At 40.5% G+C, this 20,761-nt stretch overlaps 1 protein-coding gene across 2 annotated transcripts in view; it reads right to left on the reverse strand.

Moving 5' to 3' along the window:
- AFF1 (AF4/FMR2 family member 1) overlaps positions 1-20,761 on the reverse strand; it is a 173,330-nt gene that overhangs the window by 18,051 nt on the left and 134,518 nt on the right. For both annotated transcript variants that reach the window (XM_032498550.1, XM_032498559.1), the window contains 4 exons: positions 12,828-12,882; positions 12,666-12,703; positions 10,454-10,610; positions 4,090-5,004 (listed from right to left, as the gene is read on the reverse strand). In XM_032498550.1, coding sequence (XP_032354441.1) covers positions 4,090-5,004; positions 10,454-10,610; positions 12,666-12,703; positions 12,828-12,882 — 1,165 coding nt within the window. The remainder of the gene's footprint in view (positions 1-4,089; positions 5,005-10,453; positions 10,611-12,665; positions 12,704-12,827; positions 12,883-20,761) is intronic.

Genomic DNA, 20,761 nt, shown 5'->3' on the forward strand with positions numbered 1-20,761 from the left:
TGAGGACACAGTTCTTAATAGGTGGAAAGACAGTCTACTCAGAGCCTGCCATGACAAGGAGAGATGAGGGGCATCTGGCAGGGAAACTGAAGGTGGGGGGCGGGGGCACATCAGGATCTCAGGAGGGGGGACAGTGGAGTGATTGAGCCAGAGATGTACAGTGATCTTGAACTATGACCTCGGGCCTTGCTCCAAGAATTCCCCCCACCTCCACTCCTGCCAACAGACACTTGTGCATCCCCCCACCCCCCAACAAAAGGTGTGAAAGAGGGAAGATCACCAGACAGAGAGGAGTCAGCATACCGAGCTCCAGACCCTCTTTCGCCAAGTGATGTGGGAGTCTTTCTGGATCTCAGGTATGGAAGGCAGCAGCTGAACAAGAAATGCGTGAGGTTTCAGTACTGCAATTCTAAACTCCACTGTCCACCCCCACAGGGAAGCAGACTAGCTTGACAGCATGGGGAGCACAGCAAATGTGGAGAAGCAGCCTTCTGGGAACTTCAGGTACTTTTCCAGGATTTGCCTCTGCAGGTTCAGTAAGACGACACAGAGGGCACCAAGTCCAAGCTGGCACCAAACGGGGGTAGGACTTACTGAGAGAGGTTACAGTCACTGGGGTAAGTGCCACAGACAAGGAAAATGAATCCACTTTCCCCCTTCTTTTTGGAGAGGGAATACACGGGCATTAGACTGGTCCTAAACCAGCTCTTCATATGATGCTCTTAGGGTAACTAACAGGCATGAAGAAATTAGATGTAAGTGGCTTTTTAAGAAATTATAGGGATGACTTTTCAAACCCTTGATTTTGAAGGATAATAACTGGGCATGTTGATGTGGAGAATCAACTCAAGGAAAAACAGTCAGATCTTGGATAGAAGGGAAGGTCTAAACCAACCATCAAGCAATAAAAATGCACATTTTCCCACCATATCTCATAACTTCCCTCCCCATTCCTCAAAACACACATAAATGATGGCAATGAAATATGTTTCCAAAAGGGTCCAAGCTTCTTGGTCAGTAAAGCAATTATTTAGAAAAAGGAAAAGACCTGAATGAATGTAACCTCCCAGTCCGTTATTTTTCTGTTAAAGACTGTCTAGCATTTTATTTGAAAGACAACCTATAAAATGACTGGATTAAATGAGATTATCTACGAAAGTGCCCCGGGCAACACTGAGCTCACAAGGGGAGCTTGTCGTTTGTTTGCTATGTTAGTAACCTCCCAAATGCACCCCCCTGACTGTATATTATGTTGTGCATCCCAATGTCAACTTTTCTTTCAAATCTGGAAAACATAAAGTTTAAAATTATATAAAAGAAAATACAGGTTCTATTTTAAATTCTAAACTGTAATCAGGTTGAAGAAATTCTGTAGTTTACATAAGGATCATGTGAGTTCATGACTATTTACCCTTATAATTTTCTCTACTTTTCCTCATGAATTGTCCCCTCTCACTCCTTTAAAGTAGTAAAATACACACATACAACAGGCGCCACATTTGATGGCTTTATCACAGCTGTTAATCACCATTAACTCTTTGTGATCATCTTCTCACACTTTTGAGTCTAAAATGGCTTCAAGTATCTATTAACCCTCTGAAAATATTTGTAGGATTTTGTCCCAGGAGGAGGATGGGTCTTTAAACAAAAACACTAAAGCCCACTAATGTGAAGGAGCAGGTACATTATTCAACTGCTCTCACCACATCCTCATGGAGCTTCTCCTAGTGTTCATACTTAATATGAAGGAAATGGACACGTCTTCACTATCCCAATTTGGGGCATTTCTACCCAAACTTCAAAAGAGACCTGGGCTGGCCATGAAGCAGCCACGCTCATCAAGGTGCCCTAAGCAAGCGGAGTCAGGGTCCTGACAGGAAAGGCGGGGGCCGCCCCTCGCAGGCAGAGAGGACCTGAGGTTATGATGTTCAACATTAATATCACTTGGAATCCAGCAGGAAGTAAAACCAATGATACATGATCCTCTGATCATAAAATTAGTATACAGTTGGCTGACGTTTATATTTATCCAAAAGTTTCTAAGTAATGTTTCTAACTAGTGACATACAGCAGGCCAGGTTGTCTAGATCCATGATATCTAAATGGAGAGATTTCTTGGTCCAAAGAACTCGCTTTGTACAATTTTGGCTTGCTAATGAGGTTCTGTTCCAGAGCCTCAGGCAACAGGATTACCTGAGGATTTAGAAAACACTGACGGGAGTGTGGAGTGCGGGGGGATGGGGAGTGACACATGTCCTGCCACCAGTTCTAAGGGCTCCCCTGGAGACTGGAATGTGCAGCCAGGGTTTGGAGCCACTGGTTCAGACCCTGATGCCGTCAGTCCCACAGCAGAGAGGCAGGGCCTCTTTCTCTGTGGCCCTCTCTTTCCCAGGGCCAGATTTCTCAGCTGCCTGCCAGAGCTCTAAAGCAAGCATGCACTTGCCTAAGACGAGGGGGTCATTATTTCTCCATACTCTCACCAGAAAGATAAATGAGCTGCCCTAGTGGAGCTCAGCCAAGGGCTGGGAACGGCTCTCAGAGGGCACAGTTCATACACTCAACAGGGACAGCTGAGTTTCCCTTTCTGGAGCTGCAAGCAGAGCTTCTAGATTTGTACTGGAACACGGACTATGCTGAGAACAGCCTCAGGCAGTCTCCAATTTCCAACATTTCCACCAGGTTAGGAAGCACTTTACAAGTTAATACTTCTCCCCACTCCAGCTGGGGCAGTGGAGACTAGGTGATATTATGGCAGCTGGGGGAGAGATGATAAAAGATCTTCCAGGAAGAGGTAAAAGAGTGTATTTCTGAAGTTTTCACAGGTGTATTAGGTGCAAACACTTTTTTCCTAGCCTGGTCCATCACGATTTTCTCCATAAAGTTTTACACCTCTAACATGCACACATTGTTTTAAAAGTTATTGTGTACGAGAATCTGCTCACTTCTAGTTGAAACAACGCCGCCAATGAGCACTTATCCCATCCCCACTGGACTTGCCCACTGCAGCTACGGTGGCAACACACACCCTCATGTCTCATTCAACAAGATTCTGGAAAAACCGCCGCCCTTCGCTATTTGATAAAGTCATGTTATATTTTTAACCCAGTGGAGTAATCAGTTGAATGAGACATGACAGCAGCCTTCATGATCTTTTTGTCCTTGTTATTCTTAGCTCAACTTCCACAACTGAGTAAGAAGTGTTTTATGTATTTACAAGAGGGTTAAAGTTTTTATTCCTTCTCAGCAGGAAAGAGTTGGCCCTTCTCATGCTTTCCACACAGAATCTTGGGTAGGTTGGCTTGGGAACGCCGCTGGGGGAAAACACTGACTTATCTTTCATCACCAAGAAGCAGCAAAACACACAGCAAGAGGGCAATGATTCACAATAAAGGAGATTGTCCAAAATTGTGAGGGCGTTAAATAATACAGGGATCTTTTCTTTTTTTTTTTTTTTTACTATGTTCATTCCTTAAGTGAGGCTTCCAAAAATTGTGATAAATACTCTATAATGGCTCTAAAACTTTTTCATAATATTCTGCTTATTAATAAAAAGTCATTAATGGAGGTCACAAACTCTTAAATCTGGTGGTTCAAAACTAATGAAGTGTTAGGTGGCATGAGTTAAAACACAGATGTAATAACAGTATTAACAAGATCAAACTACAGGTGTAAAATCTGGCGTGCAGCGCTCGTGTCAGTAATCCAGAATACTAATTAACATTTCAGTTCATGTAAGGTTTTAATTTCTAAGGCAAAACCTAACAGGCCGAGTGGTAAATACCAAATTATCAGAATAGATTAAAATGTACCGTTAAATGCCGCATCATTCTAAAGCAAGATATCCTTTTCAATGACTGCGTCATCTTTTTCTTCAAACTAGCAAGACCGCTGAAGGAATTTGTCATTTATTAACACGCATCTGCACAGTGGGAGCGGAGGGGCTCCGGTGTAGGAGAGAAGGCTACATGGAATCCAAAGATTTCCAGCCTCTTCGAAGACAACTCTGGGTTATAATCAAGGCCCAAGACAGCCCCAAGCCCACAGCAAGTACGTTCCACACCGTGGAGGGAGGTCGGCCCCCACACTCACCTTTCTCTTCTTGGCCAATTTGCTCGGATTGTCTGAGCCTTTCTTCTCAGAATCCAGTTTCTTCCCTGCAGACGGCGGTTTGTACTCCGGTTTCTTCTGGCGGCCGACCTTCCCAGGGGGCTGGGGTATCCGAGAGAGGAGGTCGAGGGTGATCTTCACCATCAAGCTTTGCGGGGGCGGAGGGTCCCTGAGCGGGGAGAGCTGCTTGGGGTCTCTCAAAGGCACCAGGGGTTTGTCCTTGCGGCGGTCCTCCTGCACGACCACGGCCAGGCGGCAGCCACTAGTCCTGGCGCCGGCGCCGCGGGCGGGGCCCTGGCTCTGCGTCACGGGGACGAGGGCAAAGTGCTCGGGGCTCCTGTCCTCCGCACCGTCCTTCGCGGGCGCCTTCGGGGGGCCCGGGAGGCCGCTCCGGTGCTTCTTCCGCTCGCTCGGGGCGGGCACCGCCGGCTTGGGCTCGCGGCTCTCTCCGGCGCGGGGCCGCCCTTTCGTCTTCACCTTGGGCTTGTCTTTGGAAGGCTGGTCTTTGGCGCCGTGGGGAGGAAGTCCGGGCTCGCCCTCCACCTGCAGGCAGGCACGCGTGCCCGCCGGAGCGGAGGCCTTGACCGCTTTTTTGGTTCCCACGGTCTGCCTCTGCGGGGGCTCCTGTTGGGCGGGGGACTTCTGACAGCTCCTCTTGCCTGCGTGGGGGCCTTCCGACGACGGGGGCCGGGGGGCTTTGCTGGAGCTTCTGGGGGGAGGCTCTTTGGATTCCGAGCGCTCGTGGCCCGCGGTGGCACCGTCGCCGCCCTTGGCCTTACCATCCGGGTGCCGGGCCGGGGGCTCGGCGCTGCCCGGAACCTCGGGGGGCACCGCAGGCTGGCTGACTTTGGTCAGCCAGTTGTCTAGCTGCCATTTGTTTACTGTTGGAGGCTCAGGCTACAAACAAGAAAAAGGAGAAAGGGTTAACTGACCAATGACGACACTCTCCATCTGGTTTAGTCACCTGATCCTCTAGGACTGCCGTGAAGATGCAATCATCACCCCCAACCTAAGGATTCAGGTCCTTTTGATCCTCCCCTAACTACAGGTCAAATTCTATTTAACTCCTCTTCTTTTCCATTTCTGATTTTATTTATTTGGGCCTTCTCTCTGTTTCTTGATTAGACTAGCTAAAGCTTCATTAATTTTAAAACAACTCTTAAAAAACAATCTTCCAATTTTTTGGTGCCACTGGAGTTTTACTGTAGCAGACACAGTCTAACAATATACCATTAGATACTGACCAATGAAGACCGTTGGCAACTGCCGATAAGTCTGTGTTAACAAATACTCTGTTCCCCTGGTAATTACACTGTAACTTAAACAGAACTGACACATTTTGGCTTGTAAACAATCTTATCAGAAAATAATAGGGAAAAGAAGAATGGAAAGAATCCTCTTATCAAGGATTTTCAGAAGTTCAATGAATAAATGAAGTCAGTGATTATGGATGAGTTTCATGTTTTTATGCTCTTTTTGACATACTTTTCAACTGAAAATGGCTTTCTTCAAGACTTGATTTCATTTCTCTTATTTACAAACATTAATACATAACACAGTTTTCAGTGTTTTCACAGACATACTGTATACTGATTTTCAAATTTTATACCTGGGTGATAAAAAGCCAAAGTGAGGTCACATTAGCAAACCATTAATCCCACTTGAATTCTTTAAAAATCAAACATGAAGTCTCTTGTTACAGGCAATCTGGTCTGAAATAGCACCTACTTTCCTAAGAAACACAGAGGCTCCAGAGCACACAAAAGCAATGAGATTATACTGATTATCTGTGCACTCACTTGGCAAGTAAACAAAGTTCCTAACTTCTCCTGTTAACTGCTGTGGAAATCTTTGTTGCTAACTGACTCTTGATGCATCACAATGTTCTCTCTCCAACTGGGTTATTCAGATCTTATTAAAAGAATGACAAGGACACCTTTATCTCCAAATTCCACTCTTATTGCATACAGTGGTATACATGAGGTATTTATTTGGCCATTCCTAGAGGTATATTACTATTCCTATAAACGTTATGCTGTTTGAAAAATATTAGTGTCTAATAGAGTAAGCAATGGTTATACTTTTTTTTTTAAAGGGCAGTATACCACTGACATGCTACATGTTTTTCTTAAGATCCATTTGACAGGTGGCTTTTATAAATGACTAAATCATTTCCATAATGTACAAGAAGTTAACTGAAAGATATTCCACATGGGGCTTAATTGATTAGATCATGGATATGGAGCTCGCTCTGGTAAGTGGATGGTATTTTATGGAGAAGATTGTTAACAATTTTCCCAAGTCGAATATCCCAATTAAACTCTAAAAACATGCAAACTTAATATGTTTAAGATATGTAGATACAGAGTAAAGGCCTTGGGGGCCAGAAAAGGTTAGGTAATAAAATGATCAGGTAGCTAGTTTGAGTTTAGTGTGATTACAACAAAATAGAACTAAGAGGAACTAGGAAGGACCACACTTTGGCCAGAAAGAGGGGCTGCGGAATTTTTTTTTTTTTTTCTTCCTGCTCAAGACAACATACATTCTTTATAGCTCTCTTTACTTATATCAACTCTATAAGCATGCTCTCATTTGAATTTCAGAGTAGGGAAAGAAGAAAGAAGCAAATTACTCTAACAAAGTCCCAGGCGTTTTTTCACAGGTAATCTGAAACTGTATCCAATATTCTAACAAGACAGGACAATTGTTTACGGCAGAGAGAAGATTACCACACAATATCTACCTGTCAGACATTATTTCCTACAGAGACTTGAGGGTGTGGTAATACTAGTGGTTAACTGATTGGGACAAAGGATTGAGATATGTCATTTGTCAATCACCTCAGGAGCCAAATCCTTCAAACTTTTCTCAGGAAAGGTATAGCGATCTCTCACCAGGGCTACATTTATGACTGTACTGTGATCACTGACACACTTGCTCTATAGAAGAGTATTTATGCGTGAACCAAAAGGGAAGGTCATTCCTGATACAAGTAACATCCGCTTCCCCCCACCCCAAAACAGGGCAGTGTAAGATATGCTTAGCAGTCCCTGAAGGAATATCCTGGCTACAGAAGTAAAACACATTTTCTTCCAGCGTGGTACTAAAAACGTCTAAAAGGAAGGCGTACGGCCCAGTTGCAGGGCCACACTGAGCTGGCGTGCCCAGACAAAGGGAAAGGGTAGGGGCGATCCCTTCTGTGTACCTGCTCTGAAGATGTAAAATGGACAGAATTCCTTTAAGGTCAGATATTACTTGGTTGTTGGGATGGGGGAAAGTTTTACATGAGGGATTGATTAAAAATCAATTTTAGGATGAATTTTAAGAGTGTTAAGTGTTGGACAGAATCAAGGTTTGGACTTTCATTTCTTCCTCAGCCTTTCCTCATGCCCCACCCCAACCTCCCAGTGCTGGATCAACCCAAACACTGCACAGGAGAAGTACAAAAATATGTGATTAATTTTCATTGAGCATTTTAATAACTTTGGCCATTATGTCCCTTTATTTCTCCTAACTTCTCAAATTGGCAAAAGTTTGTGTACTTCATTTTTTTAAATTTTTATTTATGTATTTATTTCATGTCATATAGCTTTATTATTTCTATATGCTTCCTTACGATAGCAACATAATACTTAAATTTTAGGGGGAGGATGGGGCTCAGTGGTCGAGCCCATGCTTAGCATTCACAAGGTCCTGGGTTCAATCCCCAGTACCTTCATTAAAAGATAAAATAGATAAACCTAATTACCTCCCCCGCCACAAAATTTAAATAAAATAAAAATAAATAAATTTTATTATACCTAGATAGGTATTTATATTACACTGTCATTCACTCTATATAATAATTTAAAAGAAGGAGGAGGCATTGCTTCTTAGGTTAAATATAGCTATATCCAACAGGGAACAAGCCCACATAAACATTTTCAAGTATGTTAAAAGAAAGAAAAATTGAGGGGGGAAAAAAGGTTGTATGGTAGACTGCTTTGGGTAATGTGGCCATTTTAACAACATTAATTCTTCCTATCCAAGAACATGGGCTATCCTTCCACTTCAAGTTTGTGTATTTTAGACTGAATTATGATTTTGAATAAAAAGCTTTTCTAGTCACAACACACATTCTACTTTTTCAGTAAAAAAATCATAGTTGTGAGGGAATATGAGCCCAAAACTTAAGAGAAAAGACAAAGCTGCTTAGCAGGTAATCAACCACAATAGTTTACTACCAAAGAACTGGACAATGAAGAGATCAGAAAACTAAGCAGACCCCTGAATAACTGGGAAAATAATCATTTTCCCCTAAACTTCACATTTCTACTGCTTAAGTGCAGCACTACAAATGTGACGTGGCCCACGTATTCTCAAAAGCTGAGATCCACATTCTGACTCACACTATAAAGCAGAGACTGAAAGTGGCTTTCCCCCAAGTTTACCACCAGCCCATTGACACACACACACAACATTTCAGATCTCATAAGATCACAGGGCTTCTTCATCAAATGAATTTAAAATGGAGTCCTAAAGAGCAAATTTCTCAGCATTAAAAATAAAAGGGTGAGAAAGTTAAAACTAGTAACTATGGCCTATTATGGAATTCATGTAACTCTCAACTAACACAGATTTACAGTAATGCAGGTATTTATTTTAAAAGGAGAGAAACGTTGCTAAATACCTTGGGAGAAAAGTAAATAAAAGTTTAAAATCTGCAAAGACAAAATATTTCTGAGGAAGCCAGGCTTTGATACATAACATACAAAGCCATACTCAAGTCCAGATTTGCACATCAACACATGTACAAATATGAACCTATTTAGGAAGGTGATTTTAAAAAGTAAAGTAGAATAGGAACATCTATTTTTCATCTAAGAGCCTCTAAATCTAGTCTGGTAACCTTTTGAGAAACAAGATATATAACTTTCATTACTACAAGTACGAGATAAAATTCTTTTCAAGTTTCAATTATTCAACCAAATCTGTGCCATTCCCATTTTATTTGAAAAGAATGTGATGATTTAGTTGGATTCACTTGCTTATATCAGGAATCAAACACGCATGCAGATCTCTGAGTGAATAAGGTGAGACAGAGAGCACAGATCTGATGAACAGCAACGTGAACAACCACAGCATTTCTGCAGCACACATTTGGTACCTTGTTCCCTGGGACATAGAAAAATTCCTTCAACAGCAGTTACCATTTTACCAGGAAGCAGTGCCCCCAGAAACTGAGCAGTTTTTAAAATCTTAAAGGCACTTCAAGTGCAGCTAATGCTGATCTGTTTATTCACTCCACAAAATATTTACTGCGCACTTACTCTGTGCCAGACAGAATTCATGAACAACAAAGAAGATGACACTCAGTTATTTCCTCAACCTCCCTTGCCCTGGGACATGGCTCCTCAGTCTCACTTCATCATCTCCAGATGTATTTGGTTAGTGCTCTAGGGCAGTGGCCTTGCTTTCTAAACAGCAGGACGAACACTGAAAACTTTTAACGCTTTCTTAATCAGAGAACCTCATTTCCTGAGATTCCTACCTAAAACATGTAAAATAATTTTCTACATACATGCTAGCTGGGTTCACTAAAAATACCTTCCCTTTTCACTAAGTATCCTTCCCCAGCAAACATTTCACATTGCTACTCTTAAGTTTTGAGGACATTTGGCAACCGTGTTAGTTGTTACTAAATTTCTGGTGTTTAACAATCCAGTAAATAGTATAAATCCTCCAGATAAATTTAGTGCTTGAGATTTTCAGTCTCATCTGTTTGTCTTCATAGTATCTCCCAAGGGTGGGTGACAGGCAAACACAATTATCCCTGCTTTCATGGGAAGGAGGGAGCAAGAAACTCAGTGCTGGCAAAACCACTTTGCCATCAATTTAATGCATGGCTTTTAGTGATTCAAAAATAGAACCTCTGAAGGCTTATTTCTAGTTCACGTTCCTGCCCTTTGCTAAATCAGGCTGTCTCCTTTTGATTTCCTTAATTCACGCATTCCTAAAATTTCAAAAAGACTCCTTATTAATATTAGAACAGCAGCCAAATGAAATGAGTTTTCCTCCTCTAAAGAAGGGAAGAGAAAATGGGGTATGCACATTCTTAATGAGATGCTCTTCAAAACAGCTCTAGCAACAATGGGAAAGAACCTATCGTCTTAAACAGGAGACAGACGACTTCTCTCCCAAACCTCCATTGCCACACGTCTGGGAAGAAACCAGTAAACAGACACGGCTGGCTGCGCATGCGCGTGCGGGGCAGCAGGACCACGCCGCCCGCGGGCCCCACCGCGGCGACTCCAGCCCCGGCCACGGACCGCGCCCCTGAGACCACGGCCGGGAGGGGACCCGGTACCTCGGGAGCCGGGGCTTCTCGGGGCTCGTTCTCCTCGCTGTCACTTGAGCTGCTCTCGCTCTCCGAGTCCGAGGAGCTGTCTGAGTCACTGGTGCTCTCTGACTCGGCGCTGCTGGAATGTGCTGAGGCCGCCGCTTCTGGAAGCGACTGTGGAGCGCTGCAAAGCAACCGGGCGAGAGTCAGGAGGACCCTGCGAGGCGGATTCCCTCCCTCCTTCCTCATTTCCTTCTTTGCCCATTTTTCTGCTACTCGAAAGAAAGGACCTCAAGACTCCCTAACAAAACTCAATGACCAGAGCATCCAGTTGAGAGGCCCACAGTGGCTGCAAAATCCGTGAAAACCCTTAAAACGACTCACCACGTAAGCGCATAAAAGAGAAGCCTGTGGCATTCTGCTCCCAAAGAACATTGGGGTTATATGAAATGTAAGTGAGATGCTGGGTGCTTTAAATTAGGGGTTAGCAAACCATGGCCTGAGCTGGCTGCCTGCTTTTCTAAATAAAGTTTTATTAGAACACATCCACATGTTATTTTATGTATTCTCTACGGCTGCTTCTATAATACAAAAGCAGAGTCAAGGAGTTGCAACACAGATATGTGGCCCACAAAGCATAAAATATTTACTTTCTGACCCTTTTAAGTTTGCTGATGCCTGCAATACAAAACCCAAAGGAGTTAATTTATAAAAGAACAGCCAATACGTTAAAATCTCCCTCTATTCTCAATGTGAGAACCACCTGTAGAGTAGCCAGAGACTACTGAATATAAACGGTATTCCTCTGGAAAGTGTCCTCAAAGGCAATCCACTCACACTTCTTCTTGGGCAGAATCATAAAATGGGCCATCCTTTCAAGGTGGCTTAGCATCATCCCCAAACATTAGCTGAAGGAGAGATTAACTACTCCGAGTTTTAAGGACAGGGCAATAACTCTAGGTGGGTGAGAAAACACACAGTGATCACACTGCTGGACACATAGACACAGAATTTCAAAGCATATCGTAAAACCTTGCCCTACACAGAATTAGCCAAAGCAGTAAGTCAATAACTCTAATCCTGAAAGCCTCCAAATCAACCTAAAGTATTTCCAAAATAATTGTATTAATTATATTAGAATAAGTAGAATAACAAAAAATTATTAGATAATAACAAAATCACTAGCTGATGCAATTTTAAAATAAGCACTATACAACAGAATATTCTCATATAAAATGTTGAGTCAAATTTGTGGTAGCTGGAAAGCTTCAGCCGGAGATAATCAGAATGAGACACACTTTCAGTATTATTCCTGCCTCTAGTATATCCTCTACCTTGACTTTTCCTTTTCCCCCACTCCACTTTTAAGTTAGGTTACTTTGTCATATTTTATAAGTTGTTATAAGACACCAGAAATTACTGAACAAAATGGGATAGAAATAAGTAAGCTGTGCTTATGAATTCTTAAGACTTTGCATAACTACATGATCTTCCTCCACATTAACTATAACCTCAGCTGTATTAGAGGTAGGTTCTTAGTGCTGAACTTGTCTCAGACTAGATCACCACGTCTCAAGGGAGTAAAACAGCTACAGTGTAATCGAACAATTTGTCCATGGAGGACAGCTATTGGCATATTAAAGCATTAAACTCAGTACCAGAGGAAATGGTTAAAAAGGTAGTTTAGAGAGCTCGCATTTCCAAAAACTAAAAGCATCATCTTCTCAAATATGGCTAGCTGTTTACAAAGTAAAAACCATCCCACTTTCCATCACACTAAAATGCAGTCATTTTTAAAAGCAGCTGAAACAATTAGAAAATTCAGAACTAAGACAGGCACTATGGAAAATAATTTCTAGAAACAATTCACTTTTTTTTTTAGAAAAAATACAGCAAATCAGTCACTTTCATAAAAACATAGGGCTCTTCAGAGTAATTTTTCAAATACTGGTTACTGATGAAAGTGACTTACGCCTATTTTTAACCTCTTGAGCATTTTAAACACAAAACTAAATAAAGATTTAGGTGGAGGCAGGGAGTTTCTCTTTTGTAGCATTAACAACCTCCCTAGGGCTGATTTAAGCTTCCAAAATATTAGACAGGTAATTTCTTTTAACTGATCCTCTATCTCCTTCTCCCATAATGAAGCTATGAAAGTGCTAAATAAGGCTGCATTTTCCCCATTTGGTAGAAAAAAGCAAACATTTTATACAGATGGGGAGGAACCCACACACGGTACCTTGGAGGTGCAGATGTGGAAGAAGGCTTCTCTGGGGTCTAGGCATTCACATTAAGGGTAAGAAGGAAGAGGAAAAGAACAAAAAAAGGTTAGGATAAGTGGCTCAGAAATATTAGATGGACTTAAATGGACTCCTGGTACTGGGGGGTGTACAAAACTTACTTGATCGCTGTCACTGTCCTCACTGTCACTGAGCTGAAGGTCATCTTTGAGCATGCTGGAATGGGCAGGGACAGAGACAGTGTGGAGTTTAAAATAATGTCTAGTAACTTCTTTCAGCAGATAAACAGAAAATATGCTTAACGAAACAGAAGGAGTGATGGGATAGGTGTAACTTTTATTTATCAAATACTTTATTTTCCTGGAAATGTTAATTTTTACAATTATAACACAGAAACTAGTTCAGTCCAAGCTCTTTACCATCTCAAAACTGAATCTTTCACATGTTCTGAGCATTAAAAACAGAACTACAAGTTCTACAAGGGGCTTTCTGCCATCCCTGAGACTAAAGTTCCCAGGCCCACACAAATAAAACAAACAACAAGAAAAAGAAGTAAAATAGAAAAAATATAATAAAATTTTTTTCCTATGGTCTCTAACAACGGGAATAAATGATTAAACATTCAATGAGTTAATATTGGATGAATGAATATCTGTAAAGTACTTAGAACAGTACCAGGTACTTCAAAAGTGCTATCTATGAATTAAAATAAAATATATAGTAAGATGTATGAGGCTTACCGAGGCAACTGTCACCAAACAGTGCAGTCAGTTACGTTACATTTTTGTTCAAAAGACATTATTATTAATATTGAGCTTATTCTCTCACACACACACTCACACACACACGCCTCCTCTTTTGTCTGCCTGAACACGAATCAGTGGAAAGAGTAGTTATACAAATAACACTGTTGTCTAAAAATATGTTTTACCTTACTGCTATCATTCAGGTAAAAATAAAAACTCAGTTCACTTCCTCAAAGTTTTATTAACACTTATCTCTAGGCACCCTGGTTTATGACAAACCTAAATATTAAAAGCACACAATTCCAAATCTGTAAATCTTTACTCAAGTCTTAGCCCACTTTCCTATCCCCTCCCTCCTTCACCTTCTTCCATGAAGATACCAGTATCAACGGAATGAATCTGTAATTGCTCCCTCCCACTTCTCACAGAAGTTTTGAGCATGAATATTTCAGGAAGTGTTACAAATGAAACTGAAAAAAATATCTGCATGACTATTATTGATGCTCCGAAAAGCAAACTGTATTAGAAGTTACAATCCTTTGGTATTTCTAAAAATACCCCTTTAATACTCTGACCAAAAATTTTACTGCAAACTCACTACCTATCACTGAAATAAGTGTGCACGATTATTTTGGGAATCCGTGGTAAAAATCACTATATTTTCTAATGAAAAGAAGTGATAAAACTTGGCTCTTTCACAATGACCACCTACATACGATGTTGTAATTCTGCCAAGGATGTATTTCCACCAACAAATGTACTAAAAAAATCTTGTGATGAGTTTCTTTAAAAATACGAAAACTGTTAGCTACTTGTAAATGTAGATCTTGCTCAGTATTTATCTAGTAGAAGCTAAATTCATATTTTAGCAAAACTAGAAGACATAGCTTTCAGATATAGGCTTGGCAGCACCAATCACAAGAGTGTATATGAAAAAAGTCACTCAATAGGTTTACTGCTAAAAGGTGGCTTGCCTGGCATACACACAAGCAAAAGATAAAAGATTTATCTTTAGAACAAATGTTAATATAATACAATAAAAAAAAATCCGGCAGAGTATATTCAGTATTAATCAACAACAACAAAATCATAGGAAATGGACTTTTTGTTTCTTAGTTATTGGGTTTGTTTAGTATAAAGCTGATTTTTCTTAATTTCCCAAAACACTGATGACTGTATAGTCCAACCATGCCTCCTGTTACAAGCAGAGGACTAAATACCCTGCAAGCTGTCTGCCTAGCTTCCACGCACAGATTCTTCTAAAGTCAGAAAGAATATAATGTATGTTCAGTATATCAGAAAGTATATATTCTAACTTTTAGCTCTACTTGCTCTTACGGAATAAAAGGGGCCATAAAAGTGCTGTCCCAGATCCTGAAAACTTCGCTTTCGGAGCAGTAGGTAGACAATAACAAACACAGGCCTGCAGGTAGAAATCTTACTCAGGACCTAAAGAGTTGAGGGACAGTGGCCTCTGAAGGCAGATTGCTACGGGCATCTCCAAAGATGCATTCACTCAAAACAAACAAACAAAAGATAAACCAATACGGTCAAACAAAACGTCACTTACATAGTACTAAGGATTTACACATGGGATTTCATTTAATCAAAATTCATGGATATAATTTATTTGACACAAGAACCGGCAGACATAGTGTAATGTGTCTTCCAACCCAGCCAATGGTACGCACAGAACCTCCCAGAAACCATGGTTTATTGTATCACCAGAGATGGGTAGCTCGACATAAGCCAGGAGTGAGGGAAGGGTACTTTCTAAAGTTTCTGATAGCAAACATGTATTGTGTCTCTAATAAGAAAAAAGTTTACTTAAAAAACATGACTAAGTTTTGATATATAGAAATATATAAAATTAATCATAAATACCATTGTGAGTTTTTTTTTTTTTAAGATCTATATAGTTGGGAAAATGTAACCTGATGACAGGTAAAGGTTTTATGTTTAAAGGAATCAGTTGCTAAAACCCTCTACTTGTGCCACAGATAATTATATTTGGAGCTAATCACATTACTGAATTACTACACCAGTTATACTATGCTAGTATAATGTAAGCTACTCTGTTATACTTCGTATTTTATATACTAGGTTGGTCCTTGAATGTGTAGAATGACAAACTTAGTTACAGCACATCTGGGTGAGCACCTCCGTACTCAGCAGAAAAGAATTAAATCTCTTAGACCCAATCTCACACATACCAATAAAACCTAGGTCAAGAAAACTAAGACCGAAGGTACGTACTCAACCGTAAGCTTTTCTGGGGCAGGATCAAGTCATTTTCACTTTCGTATTTTCTATACCTAGAACTTGGCAGGTACCCTAAGAAGCTGGCTGAATGAATAGTGTCCCTTTTGCTGAACAAGTAACAGTACCACCTAACTGTGCCCTCTGTGTGATCTGAATGAACTTGACAAGCATTGCTTATAGTAGCAACCCTGTGGGCTGGCTCTGATCATCTCACATTCTAAAGATGAGGAAACAGCTCAGAACAGCCACCTAATTTGCCTAAGATCATGAAGCTGGTATATGCTGGACCTGGCATGCAAAATCCATTCCATCTGGATATGATCTCCTTGCTCTGGCCCATAACGGACAGTGGTTAGAAAACCTAACAGATGGAATGAAATCTAAGTTACAGAACCCACTGAGAGAAAGACTAGGATTTGGATGAAAATAGTAACTATACTGCTGGAATAAAATGAATATACCATTTCTCCTCTATGAAAATTAATGAACTTTAAACCTTATATACTTTTAAAACTGGTCAAATAACTAATTTCATTTCCAAACTCCAGGGTAAACCAGTTATTTCAAAGACATGGCACCATCTGGCTTAGCTTGGCACTGTTCAAAAGAAGACAAGTGCTCAGGTAAAGCCACTCTTTGAACTACCATGTAGGTTTAACCACATTTCACATCATTGGTTAGGTAAACTTCTTACTAAAAGGTTACAAACAGTCCTCAGTCTCCTTTGTACAAATGCATCCTTCAGGCAGCTGTTCTACAAAGCGGGGAGAGCCGTACAGGTTCTGGCAGGCACGCTTCAGGGGCTCAGAGGACAACCGTTACTGTGTGAAGACACACCAGACAAGCCTTCACTCCTTTTCCGTTCCTTAGCACTGGACTTGCCCAAAGCTTCTGTAACATCTCAGTTCAGAACTCCCAAACTGTTTCAATACACTGATTCCTTGGCTTAACATTTCCTATGATCGTGCCGTACATTCTATTTGCAAAAGAGCAAGTGGAGGCAAGTTCAAGCAGTTATTTGCAATTAAAAAGTCACAACCCTGGTATTAGGTGTGCTTAAAATAGCAAATAAAGTGGTACATATTTTTCAGAAACCATTAATGAGCATGTGAGAATATGTAAACTTACACAATTCTCACATTTCCCAAATGTTTAAATTAAATCAGGCTTTGATTTCTATTTTGATACGGGGCAAAAATCAGGACTGCAAATGCTTTGTAGGAGATGGTGAGAAGTGACAAATTAGGGCTCGCTCCATATACAATAAATTTAAAAAATGAAAAAGCAGACATTAAGCAGTTGTGACACAGCATACAAGGGGAACTCTCCAAATGGTGACAATAGTTGGCAGAATTCAAATTCGTGGAGAGGCTGTATGCAAGAGATGATGGATTAACAAGGTAGAGGGGAAAGTGATTCGGCTATAGTAGTGAGCTTATGGCTGATGGTAAAATTATGGTAAAATTGTGGCCAGAGGTATAAAAGATTATTTAAACTTTGTGGATGAAGAGAGGATTATCTGAGGTCAAAAAAATAATTATCTGAGGTCAAATAAGGATATAAGAAAAATCATGACAGTATAAATGAGAGAAAGTTTGAAGTTAATAAATAAGATTAAATTTTTATGTATGCTAAGTAAGATACTAGTACAAGATGCTATACTGGACAACTAGAAACAAAATCTAGAAAAACTGCAGCTGACAATCATATACCTATTTAACATTGCTTATAGACAGGTGAGTTACTGCACAGCGGCAGCCTATTAAGCCCCTTTAAAGGTAGCAAGTATTCTCTGCCTCCCTCTCATCATTCAGGCTCCAGATCAAATATCGCCTTCTCTGAAAGACCTTTCCTGACCCTCCCAGAAGTATCAGCAGCACCCAAAAAAGCTGCTTCCCCTAGCCTGTCACTATCACATCACCTAGTCTATATTACATGCCACCCGTGTTTAGTTACCAGACATGCAAGACAACAACTTTGTCTTACTGGCTACAATTTCCCCAAATACCTAAACCAGCAGCAGGCACACAGCATGTGTTCAATCATTATGCACTGAATGGATGAATGGAGGCCATTTTTGAAACTATCTCCAAGTCACCTGGCGCCAAGCCCAGAGAATAATATTTATATAATTGGGGTCAAAAGCATGTTAAAGAATGACGAGAATGATTCTTCTTATGTAGACTATAAACTCATTTACATTACACTTATCTATTAGACAACAGGCACTTGATAAATTTATTCTTTTTGTCCATTTTATTTGACCTTTGGTCTAAGACCAAGTTTTGGAAGTATATATTATCCTAAAAGGGTGCTCCCAGAGTAGTTCAAGCCATCATTTAAGAAAGTATAGCTCCAGGAGAAATACTTTGAAGGAGATAATCCTCCAGCATCTTATCTGTATTTTTATAATTCTTTAAAATTATAACATATAATTAAATTGATATATATATTTAATTATTTATAATTAAACATTTGTTATAATTGAGAATTATGCTTCATTTCATAGCTTCACCAGAATATCCCTTCAACATTTATGCAAGTTTCTACCACTAAGTTGTATACGATGTGAAGTTAAATAGTGCCCTGCAAGAGTCCTGGAATATTGTCTAGTAAAGCCAGAACTCCAAGAACTGACTACCCCAAACGACTGTAATTCTGCCATGAGCTAGTTACAGGACAGCGCAGATGGGGAAAGGTGATTCTGCATTTGGAAATTTCAGTATTTACTAAATATTGATTTAATGTGTCCTAGCAACTATAATTCTGAAATAAGCAGATTTTTCAAACATTGCACGGAATGACCATTTGTTTGCTTTCACTTAAGAATGGAAATTATTCAATACTCAATATTACAAATTCTCATTTCTCCATAGCATGGCTAATATTAACTCACTTAAAAACTCAATCACTTGTTAAGTTGAGAGTGAAAAGTAAAGTGCATCTTTCTTCAGCAATACCAGGTATCTGAGTCCTGAGAACTAGCATTAACCACAGGATCTCCATTTACACTATGAGATGCTGAAGGTTTAACGTAGACTCACAAGCATATCACTGACCAGGCCAGTGTTTGTTCCTTGTTTTCAGAAGAGCTGAAGAACTGTGCATACAGGACAGTGGTATGATCTCAAGGACAAATAATTTATAAGTTTTGCTCCTAGGGGTGACTTCTACCACTTCCTCCATAATGTTCAGCAGCAAGTAGCACTTGAAGCTAAAGCTGTCATTGGAATAAGGCCCCAGGTGAAGCACCTTCACACAGCATGAGCTAGCATTTAAAAACAAGACAAAAAGAAGTATCTAGAAAAGGAAAAAAAATTTTTTCCTACGGCAGTTATGATTTAAATGAACTGGTACAAGTAAGCCATTTCTTTGGGCTGAATTCTAAGATATTTCAGCTGACACATGTGTCCTGATGTGATGGTTTTATATTACAGTAAACTGACAGGATGGGTCTTCCTTAGTTCTTTGCTAAGATATTTAAAAAACCAGTGAAGTTTTGAGTAAAAGCCAAAACTCAGGCTTATGTGGAAAGGTGTTAGATTCTTTCCAGCCGTCACTGAACTCTGCACCATTCCTTCTTGTACAACTTTCGGGACAACCTCAACCCCCGTCTTCACGTCCAAAAACTTCCCTCATTTCAAAAGAAATTTTCCAAGTAAGTAATAAAAACCCCAAATTGCTATAATTGCTAATTTCTACCTCTGAGTTGAAATAGGTACTGATGATTTTTGAAGCAAAAATTAGACAAATAAAGGAGGGCACCCTCTAGTAAGGCTTGGCAACTTCAGGGTAGGTAGTGGGGTGGGAAAGACGGAAGTCAGCCACAATAATGTCCATCAACTACTCTATAGTTTGTAAAACAGTAACACGTGATCCCTTTGGAGAGGCTGGCAACTCACTGACACTTGGCAACTGCATCTGACTGTACAGAAAGGGAACTCTCCACAATTATATGAAGGACATTACAACTGTACAGAAAAAGGAAATTATTTCGTACTCTGCGCTGAGAACTCAACAGATCAAAGCCTTGGAAAGGAAAAAGATGCCAGAGCCAGGAGCCCTGAAACCAACATCCCCTCCCGTAAACTGAGAAGCAAATAACACTGACATCCTAGCTAATCACCTCCCTGAGGTGCTTGGCCAGAAGGAGGTCATCATTTAAGAACTAATCAGAGCTTCAACTACAGAGATTAAAAGTAACGGATTCAGCACCTGTTTCTTTCTCAGCTACATCCTTCTACCACCTGGCTAACACCTACCCGCCCCCAGGTCTGGACAGATATAAGAGTTCATACAGACTCTCCACAAGCTTATCCTCCAGTGCCAGGCCCCTCTTTTTCCCTTTCATAAGTACTCCTCCACTTCTGTCAGGAGTCCCGAGTACTAGTAACTCTGAAAGAAAAAGCATTAAGACCTAGATTGGTTTTTAAAACCAAGGTACAAATGACCCTGTAATTAACTTTTTTTCCATGACATTCAAAGTGCATTAGACGATCTTCCGGCCACTCCATGTGTCACTGAAATAGTTTAACTGCATGTCAAAGAGCCCTGATGCCGACACTAGATCAAATCTACCTGCAAACACCAAGAGATTTGCCATGCCAACTCTGAAACAATGACTGCACTTTACAAATTAATTGGGACACTGCTTTCATCCAATCTCCATACAAGTGATTCTTTTTTCCCAAAGGCACATTTCATTTTGGCACTTAGCAAAGTGCCACCCCACACAGCCCTCGGTATCCACCCCGCCTCAGGATTACTTTCTCTCCTGCACCACTCTTTACCTCTTCACCTGCACTGGGCCCTATGTTCATCCCAGCTCTAAATCTATTGGGATCAAAACAAATATTCTTTTCTAGGTAATTTTATACATGGTAAGGTAATAGTTTTTTATAAAGAAAACACTACGTATGCTACTGATATAAGCATATCTGTCATAAATTTTCAGACACCTCTGATTTTCAGTTTAACTCACGTATCAGAGCTACCCATTTCTCTGAGTAGCAAAATCATCATAGAAAGTGGTCAGTCCCTACCAACTACCTAAGTCTGAAAGCTGATGGAAACTGGTGTGGAAGGGT

This window comes from Camelus ferus, chromosome 2 (assembly GCF_009834535.1).
Source record: "Camelus ferus isolate YT-003-E chromosome 2, BCGSAC_Cfer_1.0, whole genome shotgun sequence".
NCBI lineage: Eukaryota > Metazoa > Chordata > Mammalia > Artiodactyla > Camelidae > Camelus > Camelus ferus.